Source organism: Eleutherodactylus coqui, chromosome 2, assembly GCF_035609145.1.
Source record: "Eleutherodactylus coqui strain aEleCoq1 chromosome 2, aEleCoq1.hap1, whole genome shotgun sequence".
Lineage (NCBI taxonomy): Eukaryota > Metazoa > Chordata > Amphibia > Anura > Eleutherodactylidae > Eleutherodactylus > Eleutherodactylus coqui.
Window position 1 is genome coordinate 156,139,396 of NC_089838.1, and position 18,359 is coordinate 156,157,754.

The following is an 18,359-nucleotide window of genomic DNA, read 5'->3' on the forward strand; positions in this document are numbered from 1 at the left end:
TACAAATTCAATTTTATACAATTTTGTGGAGAGCTGGGGAAACAAAAAAACAAAACAAAACACAATTCTAAATGAGAAATTGTGTCATCATCTGCAATGTAGCCTAGCATTATACTCAATGCAAAATTACAACTGCTACGGTTACAGTATAAGGGTTCATTCACCTGAGTGTTAGCGGTTTTATGTTTGCCCACCGGAACCATAACACCGCGTGAATGGGAGTTTTTCTGCGATCACGGCCAGCGTTTTGTCGCCCATTCACACGATACTAAGCCTCGATTTTAGCGGAAAAAAACCCTCGCTCTGCAAAAATCCTCGGGATGCCTTCCAATCCCTATATAGAGGCACCTGTGAGCTTTTCGCAGCGTTGGATGCTGCAAAAATCCCCCCCCCTCCCTTTTTTCCCCCTGTTACCATAGGACTCTATGGGACCCGCCAGCGTATATTGGCCAAAAGATAGTCTGAGAAGTATCTTTTTGGCCACCGTATATACGCCAGACGTAGTTCGGTCGCGTGTGTTCTATTTTCAGTGGGTCGTCATTTTCATGCACTGTATATTCGCCTGTATGAACGAATGCATTGTAAACCAATGCCTCAGATGGTTGCGTATATATAGTTGGGCGTAAAAACGAGTCGTATATGTGCTTGTGTGAATAAGCCCTAGGGGGAATAATAGGTATGATTTAAAGAGGTTGTGCAGCATTAGCTACAAGGTTCTGTTTTTTATCTTTCCCAGAAACACTACCCTTCGAATCCATGGGCTGTGTGTGGTATTGCAGTTCAGCCTCATTCACATGAATGCTGCAGTACCAGACAATCCACATACAAAAGTGGTTTCATTTATGAGCCTAGCAGAATACAAAAAAAAGGAGGGGGGAGAAAAAAAAATAGCTAAGGAGTCATTTCATTATTATGGAAAAACTAGCAAGTGAATTAAAAGAACGCAAACTTAAAGCAGGCTACTGTAGGGCTTCTAAGACTTGTCTGTTAGAAACTGTTCTTTCAAAAGTAACGCCATCATGTTTCTGCCACGGATACACATATGTATATATATATACGTGCGTGCGTGCTATGTAACTCATGCACATGCCAATATTTTCACAAGATCAACCAGGAGAGATTTTGGTGGCCTCCAATGCTCCAAAAGCGTCCTACAGGAATGAAGCCACTTTCAAGTATGTGCACCACCGCTTCATTCATTTCAATGAGACTGCTGGAGATAGCCAAGTTGAAGGGCAAAGGTTTGGTGGGGTTTACAGCAGTTGGACCACCACTGATCAGAAAGCCTATTTTCAAACAGAGGTGGAACTGAAAATAAAATATTAGTGCCTTTTTTGGGGGGAGGTTGGATGGGGGTGGGGAAACAAAGAAAAAAAAACAACACAATTCTGCCATTCTATACTTTTTTTTTTTTAGGGAGTTAACGATGCGGGATAAATAGTATGACATTTTAAAAGTTTAGACTTTTATCAACACAGTGTTTTTTTCATTGCTTAAACTTTTTTTTTTTTTTTTTATAAGGAAAGGAGATTAATTATTTTTTACCATTTTATCCCTTTTCAATTTTTTAAAAATCCCAATAGGAGTGATTACTAGTACTATATACTGCAATACCTCAGGATGAGGAGTGGACTCAGCTCCCTACTCTGTACGCTCTTTTGACTACAGGATATGTATTTGCATAATGCAGTTGGGAATAAGGTAAACGGGTTGTACTGAGGATAGGTGATCAATAGTAAAAACTCAGAAAACCCCTTTAATTTTAGTTCTATCCTAAACCGAGGTTGCCAAAGCTGTCTGGCTGGATTTGTATTGTCGCTACAGAGCTCACTTTTAGGGTATCTGCAGACAGGACAGAATCGCTGGGTATTTTCCAAAGCAAATCCATGTGTAACATGCAGATACAGTATTATTGCGAACTTCACTCCATGCATTGCAAAAGGTAAAGTATCCGAAATAATTGACTAGTTGTGTGTTCCAAAATTCACACTGCAGGTCAATTTATGCATGGAAAAATAAGATGTTTAAAATCTCATCAACTTTGCTGATATAGCATTTCACTGCAGATTTGCTGTTGGAAAAGCCACGTGTCAATATAGCATTAGGCTGGGTTCACACTGGGGAGGGATTTGCCACGGAAATTCCATCCGGAATTTTGCCACAGCAAATCCGCCTGCGGCCGCTAATCCTGAGATTAGCCAGCCATGTGGACGAGATTTCTCAGAAATCTTGTCCACACAGGACAGCGAATATGCCGCAGCATGTTCATTTTTTTTTCTTCTTCCGCTGCAGCCGCGCTCTCCTCTATGGGAGTGCCGGCCGCAGCGGAAAAGCGAGCGGCCAGGCCGCTTCAAAAGTCGCGCCTAAGTGCCGCAGGTTTTGAAGCAGCGCTCCTCCCAGTGGAAATCTCGCGTTTTTTTTACTGCGGCCAAACCGCAAGATTTCCACCGGTATTCCGGTGTGTGTGAACCCAGCCTTAGGGTACTGTTCACACACTGCAGATACCATTGCAGACTTTCTATCCAGATATTGCAGGCTGGAGAATTCACTGCATATTACAGTACCAGAAAGATTTTACTAAATCTCAAACACATGCTACAGAAACAATCCTGCAGAAACGGACCTGTGGTGCATGTTATCATGAGGATTCTCACCAAGGACTGCACTTTTTGCAACTGATAGGGTAAAATCTGCATTGTGGACGTACTCCTATGGTGCGGCTATACTGCATTTTGCACTGTCTGCTAGATGTATACAACAAGAGCCTATCCAGGCTATATCTGATGGATGCCACCATATAGGCATACAGTGGCATTTGCCGCCCATAGGCTCCTTAAAAATAAGCATACCTAGAGCTATGGCATACAGCAGAAAGAAATCAGTTACGGGTATATAAACACACTTTATAAGGGCTCCGATAGGTGTATGGTCATTGCGGATTACGTGCTTATTTTTCACGAGTGCAATGCGCATGAAATAAACAATGTAGCATGTCCTATTTGGTGCGCAATACACAGCAACATAAGCTCTGGGAATTTAACAATAAAAATGCAAGTTATATGCATTGTATATGTACTACGCGTGTAAAAAAATCCACAGTGACAATACACCCGTGTGAGTGATAGACAGAAACATAGACAGATTAATGGCAAAAAACAGTACTATTATAAGGTATGTCTGGATATTTTTCATTTTTAAAGGCCCAATGTCCATGGGCAGATCTGATTTGCGGAACCCGCGCCGGGCAGCCACATGGGAAATCCGCAAATCAAGCCGCCCATAGGGATGCATTAGCGTCCGCAAGCCAATTAAAAGCATGCAGATGTAATTTTTTCCCGTCGTTTGCGAGGAAGCAGGCACGGGCAGATTCCATGCGGGATTCCCTGCCCAGTAATGTTTTGTGGCTATATATTATTTTTGATATCTTGACAAATCATAAACCATCATTATCTGGTGTTTATAAATACGAACACTGTGACATACTTGTTATTCTACAACATTATATAAAAGTTTCTCTCCACTCAGTAAACACTGTTACTTTAAAACGTCTACCTCAAAGGAACGCTATTTACACACAACAAACCGGTAGAAGACAGTCTTAAGTATTACACCATTTGCAGCACTAGTTTGCAGGGAATAAGACACTGTAAAGACTGTGCACAGTTTGATGTAAGGATATTCAGAGTAATACTGCCACCTAGAGGTGTAATATGTTGGAGATATGCACATATACTTCTAGCAAGGGCAATACACACTATTTTATTGCATCGCTGTAATTAGTAAGCATGATTTTCATTATGTATTGCTAATTCAGATGGATTAAAAATAATGCTGATAAGTATGCTATTTTGCCATTTTTATGCTTTGTTAAACAAACATAAATCAGCAGGAAAAACATGTTTCCTGATTTATATGTATTGTATCAAAAAAGTCTGAGGAGGTCCTGTTACTCCTTGTGCAGAACACCAAGTAAACTTGTGGAGTTTTACAGGCCATGCAACGCTCCTCTTGGAATTGTGGTATGCAAATGGTACAATGTCTCTGCAGCGCCACCTATTGGAAGCTGCCCTGCAAAGGCATTTTACTATCTATCCCTGAAGGATGTTGAAACACCTGCAAACAAAATCAATTTCATCTTTGTTGTAAAGTTTTGATGTAAGTGTTCAGAATAAAGTATATTAAAAGTATTGTGCATTCTGAAAACACCAGCTATGACAAACCTTGCACAGCCCTAGGTCTTTCTTTTCTCCAAACTTCTTAAAGGGGTTGTCCCGTGCCGAAACGGGTTTTTTGTTGTTTTTCAATAGCCCCCCCGTTCGGCGCGAGACAAACCCGATGCAGGGATAAAAAAACAAATCAGATAGTACTTACCCGAATCCCCGCGGTCCGGCGTCTTCATACTTACCTTGTGAAGATGGCCGCCGGGATCTTCACCCTCGGTGGACCGCAGGGCTTCTGTGCGGTCCATTGCCGATTCCAGCCTCCTGATTGGCTAGAATCGGCACACGTGACGGGGCGGAGCTACGAGGAGCCGCTCTCCGGCACGAGCGGCCCCATTCAGAAGGGAGAAGACCGGACTGCGCAAGCGCGTCTAATCGGGCGATTAGACGCTGAAGATTAGACGGCACCATGGAGACGGGGACGCTAGCAACGGAACAGGTAAGTGAATAACTTCTGTATGGCTCATAATTAATGCACAATGTACATTACAAAGTGCATTAATATGGCCATACAGAAGTGCTGAACCCCACTTTGTTTCACGGGACAACCCCTTTAAGTCCTTACAATAACAATGTAAAACCAAAGTTTAATTTCCCATGCAAAAGGCATTTTAATAGGAGAACATAAGAGAACTTGCCTATAATTTTTTGGAGTCTCGGGTTGTACTGTCAGATATCTATACATCGCCTCCTCTTTACTCAGGTTGGACTTGCCATTATTTAGATTTCCAGAAAACGTAAGGATGCTAAAAACCTAGAAGAGAAAAAAATTATTCAGCTGCAAGGTCAACAAATCCATAAAATGCAAAATTCACAAATTTAACTAGAGAGTTATGAAGAACCTGACCATAAGGCAGACGCTCGGGTCAGATTCCGGTGTGAGAATTCTCGCAGCGGGACCCAACCCGCGCCCTTGCTGCGACCAGCGCGGCACTCACTTCTACTGCGGCTTCGGCTCTTTGATGTGCCGGCTGCCGGCGCATGTGCAGATTGGAGCCGGCGTCCCGGGACTGACAATTCTGTGCGGGCCTCTGTGAGCCCTGCAGAGAAATAGAGCATGCCGCGATTTGCTTTCTGCGTGTGATTTCACGCAGACAAATCGCAACCGTCTGCCTAGGATTGCGTTTTTTAACGCAATTCTATGGCAGCTTTCACGGGTGGAAATTCTTCGGAATTTCCGCTCATGTGGAGGGGGCCAAACGCAAAGCTTTAGGGTAGGGGTGTTCAACCTTTTGGTGTGTCTTGGGACACACACTAGCAAGGCTAAATCAGTGTGCAGATCCACAGCAAAAACCACAGCACAAATACACAGATTTTGTCCGTTTTTAGAGGCGGAATTTGCACATTTGAAAATTCTGCAGTGTGAATGTATTCTTAGGGTCAAATATTAATACCCACCTGAGACACAGAACCAGGCAGCATTGAACTCATGACTTCTAAATTAAGGCATTTGGGGTGGCTAACCTAGCTAGTCTACTAACTGCAGTCTGCCCTGGGCTGCCCGCTCATTATCTCATAGACTGCTGCCGGGCCCTGGGCTAGATGCAGCCCAAGAGAATTAGAGAGGGGGCAGGAAGAAACAGAGCCAACGATGGAGTCTGGCGGCTTGCCGCTGCTTCACAAAGCATGTCTCAATGCCTCCACGATGGCAGCGTGTCATGTGATCAGCACAGCCTGAAGGCGGGATTAAGTGCTGGACCAATGAGGGGGCTCGCTGACTTAGACTCAGCCAGCACAGCTCCCTATTGGCTCTGCTCCCCACAGTGAGTCTCCTACAACTTGGAGCAGCAACAGCAGAACTTTAAGTGCCCATCCCCAGACTCCTACCCCTTGCGACACTGTATCCATCCTCCGTTACTTCACACACAGTAGTAGTTGGGCAAGCAGAAAGCTGTGGTTCTCATACACAGAGCCGGACGCATTTAGTGAAGTTGTCACCAACAGCACCCGACCCTGTGTATAAACGAAGTACAACGGGCAGCCTAAAGAGCAGTCAGACCACAGGAAGTTTCCTGGTGCAGTAAATTACTATATTGATACATTGTAACAAAACTGTACTTGTGTGCAAATAGGGCTTAGTCAGGATGACTTTTAAAGGGAACTTCTCACATTCCCACAGCATCATAAACTAAGTTATGGTGCTGTTAGGGAAGGTGATATGGAGTCAGGAAATTTTTTTTTTTAATCCTCACCAGCTCCAGCGAGCCAGTGTGGTCGCTCTCCTAAGATTGCCTGTGTGGGAAAAATCTGACTCTCTTCAGAGTCCCATGTGCACACTTCTCCCATAGATTTGTAACGAAGAGCGCAAAATTTTTGATTTTCCAGCGCTGCGCACTCTTCACAGGGTACTAGATCGTGGGAGCAGGCAAGTAAAAAAAAAAAAAACATCACCCAGCTCCCTATTATGTGCTCAAACAGGTTTCTTTCAGGCGTGTGAAAGGTAAAAAAAAAACAAACCACTTACATATTTAGTGCATAATTAATAAACCCTGACTGTACAGTAGAATTATCCATTCAATATATCAAACAGGAATTGCATTTCAACACATACCTCTAAATGGTTATTTTCTCTAGCTATATCAGCTGCTGTATTTCCGGTTTTCGTTGTCACCCTTACGTCAGCTCCCAGCTCTATCATCTTCAAAACAGTGTTCTTATGTCCACTACGAGCAGCCCATGTCAATCCCTATGTGAGGCAAGGAAATTCCAAAAAATCGTGAACCAAGAGATATGCTTTATAATAATCGTTAAAAGGCTTTTTCTGTTTGACACTTTATTTTAAAAAACTTTAGAAGTTGTCCCACTTGTACTACCCACCGTGATCAGCTGATTTGTGTATGTGTGAGGGAACCCAAAGGATCTTTAAAAAGTTATTACATATTGATACAATAAGCCATCATTTTGATGGGGTTGCAAGACGGATTTAGCAAGATGTCCCCTTTACTGATTATCTTTGCACGGTGGTGTTGTCCGGCTACAACTGCAGCACAGACTAATTCAAGTCATTAGGGCCTGCTGCAGACTCCTGGACAGCCAGGAGCACCGTGTTATATGGCTTTTACCCTAATGTTAAAGGGGTTGTGCTAAGATTTTAAATCTATCTCCAGTTCAGTCCAATACCCACTGATGACTCATCGCAGGAAACTCATGACCCTTCACTGATCAGCTGATTGAAGCAGCAGTAGGCTGGCCAGAAGGCTCAACACTCATTAGAAGCTCCAATTACGCTCAGTCCATCTCCGCTACATACGGCCTGCGGTATTTGCATAGAAAGGCACAGCTATTAACTAATGATGATGCAAGATTGTACCCGCAAATTCATTACAGACAGGAAACAAAGTACTTTTGTATTCCAGGCCTAATCAAAATTTCAGAAAAATTATTTGTCAGGTCTGATAAGAGCTTTATATTAATGTGCGTCATTCATCTTATAAAGACAGTGTCAAGTACAAGCACCAAGCTCAAGAGAAAGTTTAAGATTTATGACACATGCCTTAGCAACATAAAGGTAAACATAAAGACAATTGAATACTTCATTGTAAGCTGGTTTATGAGTAACTACAATGAAGCAACCACAAGGACATAGCATTGAATTTTAACAAAGTGACATCTTAATCTCTCAGTATCAAAGCAGACAAATGAGCCCTGCAGAAAAGAAAATATTTGAACTAATTAGATTTTTTCATAAATGTAGTCATATGAGAGTTATGTCTCACTAGATGCGAGCAAGCCTGTCTGTATCATGTAATGAGAGAGAATATATATATATATATATATATATATATCCATCCATCTAGCTCTACAAATATAATCATGGCTTGATAGGCACTCTGCATAGGCAGCCAGCCCTGGGGCCTTTCAGAAGGCCCCCGGATACTGTGGCAACCACACGGCATCCTGCGATCTTATTGTGGGAGGCTCTATGGGACCCCCAAACGTCAGGTGCAGGCTGTTTCTTACAGCCTGCACCTTGTCCAATAAGCTGCGTTGCTCATCAGAACGGTTAACTCTTTAAATACCGCTGTCAGCAGTGGTATTTAAAGAGTTAACAGGCGCGGCTTCTCGGAGCTGTTGCAGATGGGTGTAAGAACAGCCTGCACCTGACGTTTTATGGAGCGGGATCCACCCATCACCCCCCTCTATACGAGTATACAAATGAATGCACTTACGACCAGCTTCCTGAACATTCTGTACATTTAATGGGTACAGTAGGTCAGGAAATCTCTGGACATCGATGTTAAACTTGTCCACAACCTTCCATTGCCAGACGGCGGCCAAGGGTGTACATTTGGCCTCCGTCTGTCCGGTATACATCACCATAAAAAAAATAAAATAAATAAAAACTATGCCATTCCATCTATTACATTACTGTAATAAAATGTATTAGTGAAGAAAAAAATGTGATGGGTGTAGGCGCAGCTGACCAAAATTTTAAATTTAGTACAATAAAAAGGAAGTAAGCTCAACTTCTCCATTGTATTTTAAACTAGCATAAAAAGAAACGTTTCGGGGCAACACCCCTTCCCCAGTTATAGCTGGGCATACTGTTGGTATGTACATGATGTACCAGGCAGAGAGCCTTTTATTGGAGGACTCTGTCATATACCTCCAATGGAAGGCTGCAACATATCCCACAGGCATACGGTGCGGTATTTTTGAGTGAGTTTATTAACCACTTGAGATACTGATGAGATTTCGTTAAATCAATCCTTGTTAGTCAGTGATGGAACAAGGAATCTCCATTTATTTTCTACTTCTAAGTGTATAGCTGAAAATTTAGACTGAAATCTGGCGAGTATAAAGTGCTTATATACGTAGTATCCCAATTAAAAGGACAGGTCAATAAGGTTAGACAAGGCTCAGGATACTGGGGACATACTGTGTGGGTAAAGAGACCTATAGAAACCCAAATCAGGGTATATCATATGTCTGTTGTAGTTGCTCAAATGGTACAAATATCCCATTAACAAATAGATGTGAAAATGATGTTAATCCAGATTTGTCTGGGTGAATAATACTGTAAATAAGCAATGTAATCTGTTTGCTGGTATTTTTTTAGTTATTTTATAAGCTGTAATAAGGAGAGATATTGAACGATAAGACCCACATTCTTTAGGATTGTCATCCGGTTTCAATAATAACCACTATAGTAGCCTCATAAAGAGTTCTGAAATCGACCATTTGTCAAAGCGTTCTTAAAAAGAGAGCTGATGTGGCAGCAAAATCTGACTAGATTGTGAATAAACCTTTACTGGGAGGCCATCCAGACCTGGGGGTTTACACTTTACTACGGAGGATAAAGCTTCAGCTATCACCTATGGCCTAATAGGTGAATCCAATACATGCTCTGAATAATTTTGGAAAAAGTGATGTCTCTTAAATAGGCCTGGAGATCCTCCATTGTATAGGTTACCTGAGTGGGATATAAAATGCTATAAAAACTGAGTAAAACTAACTAGTATAGCAGTGGGGTCCTTAAGTATGTGGTTCTCATTGGATCATATCTTCAGTCCAGGGGAAGAACAATAACTTCGGCAAACCATATTTGCCAGGAGCTTACTAGATTGATTGCCAAGTTCAAAAAACAAAACAAAAAAAAAGGTTCTTTCTTATGCCTTCTTCGAGTGATATAAATACTCTCTCCCAGTCATCATCATCATTAATTCTGACATGGTTTTTGGATTTTGTTGTTCTTGTTTTCACCATTCCGTAAAAAATAGCATGATAAACTTTCTTATTTGGATCAGCGTGATTACTGCGATATCAAGTATATATAGATTTTTATTTTTACTACTTTTGCACAATTGAGTCACACTTTCAAAGTAAATCAATTGAATAGGCATTGCTGCATTCCAAGATCCAAAGCCTTTTTATTTTTCCCGCAATGGAGTTATGTGAGGTTTTGATTTCTAGGAAGAGCTGGGTAGTTTTTACTGGTACTAGTTTGAGGCACGTAATAAAAAGCAATCCAAAAGACATCCAGGTTTTTTTAGAAGGTGAACAAAAGCAATTTTGGCGCTAGTTTTTTAAATTACTTTTTACAGCAGTCAGCCAGTGCAAAAAAATAAAATATTTTCATTTCCTGAATGCAGTAAATCTTTTTTTGCTTTTTCAAAAAATTTGTAAACGGTCTTTTTTTTATATATATTAAACTTTATTAAACTTTCTTTGATGCCATTTTTTAGTCCCTCAAGGGGACTTGAAGATGCAATGATTTTTTAACTTCCTTTTATTGATCACCTAATTTGGTACACAAATACATTCCATATATCATTGTTGGTATTATGACAATAAATTCAATTACATAGTTCTTATTTGTTGCAGCGAATCAAAAACAGAATTCTACACTGCATTACTTATGTAGTGCATTCTACTAAACCTACGACAGCAGTCTATTAGATTTAGGCTTAATAGGCTGAGTTACATGGCAGATATGGAAGTCTTTGTAAGGCCTCCGGCTGCTATGGAAAACAATCAGTACCTTGTAAATTAAACTACGGTGTGCCAATAGGTGACAGAAGGATTTTCCTCATCTGTATACATAATGCAGTTGCTATTGATCGTGGTATATAAAAGGGATTGACTGCCAGGATCTGAGGTTTCTCCACATCTGGCAGTTAGAGCAGGAGCTTGGCTGTCAGTCAGCTGAGCCACCTCCTTCAAAAGATGTATGTACAAATGAAAAGCCCAATAGTGTGGTCAGCAAAAAAAGCATACTGTCCGTCACTATAGGGTTAATACACATTAAGTGTTGTGTCATAGAAAATAGAGGATGCCCATGGAGCATAAGGAAGTTATATTAACACGGGCATTTGTTAAATAAAAAATTATAACCCCTTACCAGTTATTAGAAGCATTTATCCAAATTTGGGATATAACTCGGGAATTTCTGGGAAGAAAAATCTACAAAAACAGGCAGTGAGGGGCAACATTTATGAAAGCGTAAACACCACCTTATTTTAACCCTTTGCAATCCAATTTTGGATTCAGGGTTTCGGGGGGGGGGGGGGGCTTTCTTTTTCTGCCATTTTACAATGGCAACATCTGCCGGCTGGAGCCAGTACTGCGGTGTGTGACATGCTGGAGAGGCCCCCCGACAACAGAGCGGCCAGTAATATACAGTAAGAATACCCTGCCGGACGTCTTCTGACATCGGAGCTGTACAGCCTTCAATCAGAATGTCTTTAGACGTCAGACAATGGATTAGAAAGGGTTAAGCCCTTTCACATGGGTCGACAATCGTTTGGATGACTGCACAAGCGCCGACGTCGCAACTAAGGTCGTCAGTGCTCGTGCAGAGCATTTAAACAGAAAGACTTGCTCAGGGAAGCGCTGAGCTTGAAGCATTCACACGGAACGACAAGCCAGTGAGCACTAACACGGTTTTAAAGCTGACTGAAAAGTCAGATTACGCAACTGCAAATGACAAGTAAGCGATTTTTTTCCACTTTAACACTAAACGATTACCGCTCACTTTCACTTGTTTGGATGAATTCTGATCAATAATCGTGGTGTGTGCACGGGCCATTAGTCTCAGAGTTCAGGTATATAATTCAACAGATAATTAGCATCTCCCATTGCAGCGATAGGCAGTAAGCCATTCCTCCACTTCCATTGGTGAGGTGAAGAATCTAGTGTGCTCACTTGAAAACCAAATAGTTGCAAGTAGTTTAAGTCTCACTGAATGAAATACCTTAGCACTTGTTTAGGAATGTACATTATTCTTGAGTGAAATATCCTTTATATGCATTTCAAAAGCATCTCTTCATTTTTAAAACAATTCTTTAAAAAAATGTATGTAAGATATATTTATTTCTCAGATGCGTCTGCAGTCCTATGCAAAAGAAAAAAAACTTATCACAATGTTGATCTTAGGATTCCAGTTGAGTGGCACTTCTTTACCACATTTTCTGTAAGAAGTCATGTGATGGACTTGGTGGAACTGTGAGGAGGCTAGCAGCTAGGGCAGGTTTACAAACGCATTTATACTAAATACATTAGGACTCAGACAGCTGTTTGAAAAGACAATAACAGGACTATAAACTTTGTGTGTGTCAAAAATAAATAACGAAGAGTGAGAAGTTGCTACACAGACAACTTGAATAAGCCGGACGAGTACCCAGAACAAAGAATAACGTAATAGTGAAGAGGTTTTCTATGGAGACAACTAGCAAAGTGCAACAACAAACTTTTCACATGAAACACTGTCTATAGAAGGCAAAAAGCTTTTGTAACTAGCATGTACAATGATGCTTGGTGGTTAGGTTGTGTAATCAATGTGAATGCAACTTTACAGGAGTTTTGATCCGTTTTTCTACCTCCCAATCGCCGAGGGCCATCATGTATGGACCCTCATTAGCCAGCTATCCATTCACACAGGCGTATTTGCGCGTGTAATACGCACTGAAAAAGTTTTCAATGGGTTTGTTCACATGAGTGTATATTTTTAATCAATGTTTGAGCACGTGAAAAAATAAGTGGCATGTGTTATTTTGTTGCTCATTATGTGTTGCAATAGGCTACTGGAGTGAATGGGCCACAGAGAACATGCAAGCTTCCTGCATACTTGTGCAACAAATCAGCGTTTTGTTTTTTTATGTGTGGGGAAAAAAACTGTGTATTCCACGCATAGAAATGCGCTAGAGCGGGCGAGATACGTGGACGCAAGTGACTTTGAGTCATGTAATTCTGCAGCGCATTTACGCGACCGAAATGTGCTTATGCCCATGTGAATGAACCTTAACTGCTAGCACACAACGCACAGAAGCTCTGCCAAAAAGAAGGCACTGAATTGTAACTTCCTCAAAATTGTATACAGCATTTTATTTAATTCAAGAATAAAGTAATTTCTTAAACAAGTGCTATGGTATTTCATTGGCTTATTCTACTTTCATTTTTTTTTTACTCCTGTTTCCAAAGCGATCACAAAAATGAAACTTACACTAAGGAGAGATTGAATTCACCTGTATTACATACTTTTTTTAGATATTAAAAGGACAAGGTTTATGTCATGTGACCTTAAATTGAAGTCTTTTATTATAGGCAACTTTTTATGAAAACTGTGTTCCATTAGCTTCAAAATGAGCCCAAGATAAAACTTGTAACATAATTAGATACAAAGTTAAGATTTTTGTTTCTGGACCTGATAAGCATACATTTTACATTTTTCCTCATGTTTGATACCTGGTATTCATATAGCAGGGTTGCAATGAGGGGTAAAATTTTATATCTGTAAGTTACTTTATCTCATTTATCATCCTATGAAAATCTGAGATGGTCTGCTTGGAAGCTGTGATTATTGGGTATTCCTTGCTATGGAATGGCTCATAGCAAGGAAACCATGATTAATAATTCACTTCCAAAGAAAATGACTGAACTTCCTGCTGTTTCATATACATATAGGTACGGTACACATGATAACCATGAAGCTATTGTCACTCACGATACAGGAAACATAGCACTGAAACTTACTAGCACCTTTGGTACTTTGCAACTACTATTGGCCCTCTATTCCATTGACTACATTGTAATTAGAGACGAGTGAGCACGCTTGTTTAAAGGGGTTCTGACATAAAAAAAAAAAAAATTGTACTCACCTTGCCTGGCCCGATCGCCAGGCATGTCCCCTCCAGCCGGCATCTTCTTCTGTGCCTTTAAAGCAGAGCAGGAGCGGTCAAAAAGACCGCTTCCTGCTCTGGTCCGTCCGTCAGGCACTTCCGAGGTGAACGGACGGACTGCCCACAGCAAGCACGTCACAAGCAGTGCTTGCTGTGGGCGGCCCGTCCGTCCTGCTGAACTCCGAGATTCTGCGCATGCGCAGTGGAGACGCGGCCCGTCCTGACTCCTGTCAGAGGGCACCTCTCCACTGCGCATGCGCGCGATCCCGGAGCGGCGCGGCTCGTAGAGGAAGAAGACTGCCTGCCAGGAGATGACCCCCCCGATGTCAACAACAACAGAAGAACAGGTAAGTATTATCTTTTTATGCTTTAGCAGCCATTAAACCATGGGTTCCCTGGGTCCATTAGGCACACCAGGGAACAATGGCTGCTAAAGCATAAAAAAATTATTTGTGTCAGAACCCCTTTAAGGCCGATACTCGACCGAGCATCAGTCTTTTCGAGTAACTGATTACTCGTCCGATCAAATGAGGGGGAGAGATCTCTCCCCTCCCCCCACTCATCCCCCTGCATTTGCTCGGACGAGTAATTAGTTACTCGAGAAGACCGATGCTCGCTCAAGTATCAGCCTTAAACAAGCGTGCCCGCTCATCTTTAATTGTAATTCACTGACTGGCTTGTTTTATTGCTTGCTGTCAGTACTTAGGCTGCTGTATTTTTTTTTAATTAAAGTATTTTTTATTAAACTTTTTCACCTTTTGCATATTTTAAAACATTTTTTTTAACAAATCTTTGGTTTCCCTTCCCTCCCTCCCCCTCCCCCTCTCACCCACCCCCTTCCCCTCACCCCCCTCCCTCCCCCATCCCCCCTAAGATCTCTCTCTCTCAACGTTCTGTTCTTTGGGTAAACTGTCTCTGAATGAACACAGTGTTGTGTCGTAAACAATAATAACAGTTCTTGTAACGTATATTTGTTTTCTTCTTTGGTCTTCGTGTTGCTTATCTTCTTGCTGTTTTCTTTTATTGATTCAGGGTTAGATTTTTTGTTGCATTCAAGGGGGGGGTCATATTTCTTTTGCCCGTTGCCCGGTCTCTCTCTCTCCAATCCCTCCTTTCTTAACTTTTCCCTATTACTCCTTACCACTTTATTTTATTGTATATCGAGTCTGTAATTTGTTCTACATTTCCCAATAAACTTTATATATATCCATTACATACGTTGTTATGTCTTAGTAAATCCCCGGTTTACTGGTGCCTCCCCACACGGCTCACCACTCCCTATGTATTTGATCCAACATTACTGCTCTGGGCGTGTATCCATCTCAGCCATATGTCCTGATATTTTTGACTGGTCTTACGCTTAGTGTAAATACTCCTTTCCCACGGTAAAATTTGGTTGACCTTATTTTTGAATTCTCCCAGCGTGGGTGGTTCTTCGTCCAACCAGCGCTGGGCTATTGTTTTTCTGGCTATATACAATAGTCTGGCTACCGCTAGTTTTTCATGATCATCTAATGTTAGATCCTGTATGTATCCCAGAATGCACACGTATGGTGTAAAGTCCATACGTATGCCAAATGCCGCGTTAATTGCATTTCTTATTCCCATCCAATATCTGTGCAATTTCGGACATCGCCATAGCATGTGGATTAGGTCCGCCGTGTGGGTTTTGCACCTTACACATATCGGGGAGGTTCTCATTCCTATATTGTGTAAGAAGGCCGGGGTGCGGTACACTCTGTGTATTAGAAATATTTGTGAGACTCTGTGTGATTCGCTCAGAGATAGCTTGGGTGTCATTTGTAGGATTTCCTCCCAGTGCGACTCCTCAATGGGCCCTATGTCTGCCTCCCATTTTGCTCTTGTTGATAACGGGTTGTGTGCATTGACCGTGTCCTGTATATGGGAATATAGTACAGATATTTTCCCCGCTGTGGTGGTGGCTTTTCCTATTATGTCCGCTACTATATTTATTGCCATTGTTATTTCCGCCGTGTTTTTTTCCGCTTGTATAGCGTGTCTAAGTTGCAGATATTTGTAAAAGTCACTATTGGGGATGTCGTGGTTTTGCCTTAACTGCTCGAAGGTTTTTAGTTCCCCCCCCTCCAGTATCTGATCCATTCTCCTAACTCCCCTGTCTTTCCACCCTTGGAATCCTTTTAGCTTGTTGATTTCTGGCAGGTGCGGGTTATTCCATATGGGGGTATGTTGTGTGCAGTTTTTTATATCAAGCATGTTTCTGGTCTTCCACCATATTTTATGTATCAATAATAGCGTGGGGGCACTTTGACCGTTTTTTTTAAACGCTCCACGTTCCAGGGTTTCAAACAAATGTGATCCGTTAAAGAGATTTTTAAGGATTCTGAAACTGGCGTCTTGTGTTTCTTCTGTCTCCCATCCCCTGAGATGCTGCAGCTGGGAGGCCATGAAGTACGAGAACGGATTGGGCAAGGCTAATCCTCCCTTTTCTTTTGAATTGTATAGCAGTTCTAATTTTATCCTAGGTGTCTTCCCTCCCCATATGAGTTCTCTAAACAGTCCCTTGGCCTTGTGGAAAAATTTTTGTGTTATCCAGTGTGGGGAGTTGTGTATTAGATACAGTAATTGGGGCATCCATATCATTTTTATAAGATTCACTCTTCCTATGATTGTCATGGGTAGTTTTTTCCATATGTGAAGTTTTTGTTTCCATTTTTCCATAAGTGGTTCCAGGTTTATTTTCCCGTACTCACTGACCTCTTTCGTAATTTTAACTCCCAGATATTTAATTGTTGGGGTGCATTTCAGGGTTAATTCTCTGTTGGCAACTTGCATGTCTGGGGTGTCTATTGATAGTATTTCGGATTTGGTCCAATTGATAGCGAGTCCTGAGAAGGCTCCAAATTCTTTTATTGTTTGCATCGTGGTTTCTAAAGATTTTTCCCTGTCCCCTAAAAATAATAACATGTCGTCTGCATACAAAGCGATTTTCTCCTCCATGTTTCCTCTTATGAATCCCACTATTTCCTGGTGTGACCGAATTTTGCATGCTAGGGGCTCTATTGCAAGTGCAAACAGGAGTGGCGATAGTGGGCATCCCTGCCTTGTCCCTCTATGTAGTGGGAATGTTTCTGATGACCCCCCGTTGATGGACACATCCGCCTCCGCTCTAGCATATAGGAGTTTTACTCGTCTCACAAATATTGGGCCACAGCCCATTTTTTCTAGTACCTTCCACAGGTATTGCCACTCAACGCTATCAAACGCCTTGGCCGCGTCCAGTGAGCATATGATTCTGTCTCCGGTATTATCTACGGGTATTTGTAGGTTTAGAAATACTCTACGGATGTTCGTTGCCGTTGATCTTGCTGGTATAAACCCACTCTGGTCTGGATGCACCAGGGTGGATGCCACTTGTGATAGCCGCTTGGCTAAAACTTTTGCTATAATTTTGACATCCGCGTTTAACAGCGATATCGGCCTATACGAGTCCATCAAGAGGGGGTCCTTTTCTGGTTTTAACAGAATTATTATTTTTGCTTTTCGCATTGTTTGTGGTAGTTCCCCTTCCTTTTCCGCCCCCGCCCATGTCTCCAGGAGTTGTGGTAATAAAGTGTCTGCATGTTGTTTGTAAAATTCTATTGGGAAACCATCCTCCCCTGGGGCCTTGTTATTTTGCATATCTTTTACTGCCTCTTGCATCTCCTCCAAGTCTATTGGTGCATCTAGAAACTCTCTCTGTTCCTCCGTCAATTTATGTGTTCTTATATCCGCCAAGTATTCCTCGATTTGTTCTACCGTTTTTTCCAGTTTCGAGGAATACAGAGAGGAGTAAAATTCCCGTGCAATCTCTCTTATGGATGTTGCGTCCCTGACTATCTCGCCTTGTGCGTCTTTTAGTTCAATGATGTATGTGGGGCTGGTTTGTGCTCGGGCTATAACTGCCAGCATATGTCCCGTTTTTTCTCCCTCCTCATAATATGTCTGTTTCCTGAACCCATTTTTAGTGGCTGCCGTTTCTAGGACGTATTTATTAAGGGCCTCTTGGGCCTGTTTCCATAGGTTGAGTGTTGTTATAGTTTTCTCTTTTATGTAATTTTCTTCTGATTCTTTTAGTTTGTCTCGTATTTTTTGCCCTCTTTCTCTATGTCCTTTTTTTGCCTGTGTGATTTGCTGTATGTATACCCCCCTCATATATGCCTTCATGGCCTCCCAGCAAATCGTCATACTTGTGGTATCCTTATTTAATATGAAGTATTCCTCTAGTGTTTTTTTCACTATTTCCTTGTTTAATATGTTTAGCCAGTGCGAGTTCAGATTCCATCTTTTTTGGGAATGACTCACAGTGTTACTGTGCTGTATGTCCAGACGTAGGATGGAGTGGTCAGAAACAACTCTTGGTAGATATTCTATCGAGGTTATATCTCTATATATCTGAATATTCCCTACCGCTAGGTCTATTCTAGATAAGCATTGGTATGTGGATGAGTAGCAGGAGTATTGTTTGTTTGTGGGGTGCCGTGTTCTCCATATGTCTATCAAT

At 41.7% G+C, this 18,359-nt stretch overlaps 1 protein-coding gene across 1 annotated transcript in view; it reads right to left on the reverse strand.

Moving 5' to 3' along the window:
- ASZ1 (ankyrin repeat, SAM and basic leucine zipper domain containing 1) overlaps window positions 1–18,359 on the reverse strand; it is a 71,628-nt gene that overhangs the window by 32,051 nt on the left and 21,218 nt on the right. Inside the window, exons 6-7 of the mRNA XM_066589886.1 lie at window positions 6,772–6,906; window positions 4,859–4,974 (exon numbers count right to left, since the gene is read on the reverse strand). Coding sequence (XP_066445983.1) covers window positions 4,859–4,974; window positions 6,772–6,906 — 251 coding nt within the window. The remainder of the gene's footprint in view (window positions 1–4,858; window positions 4,975–6,771; window positions 6,907–18,359) is intronic.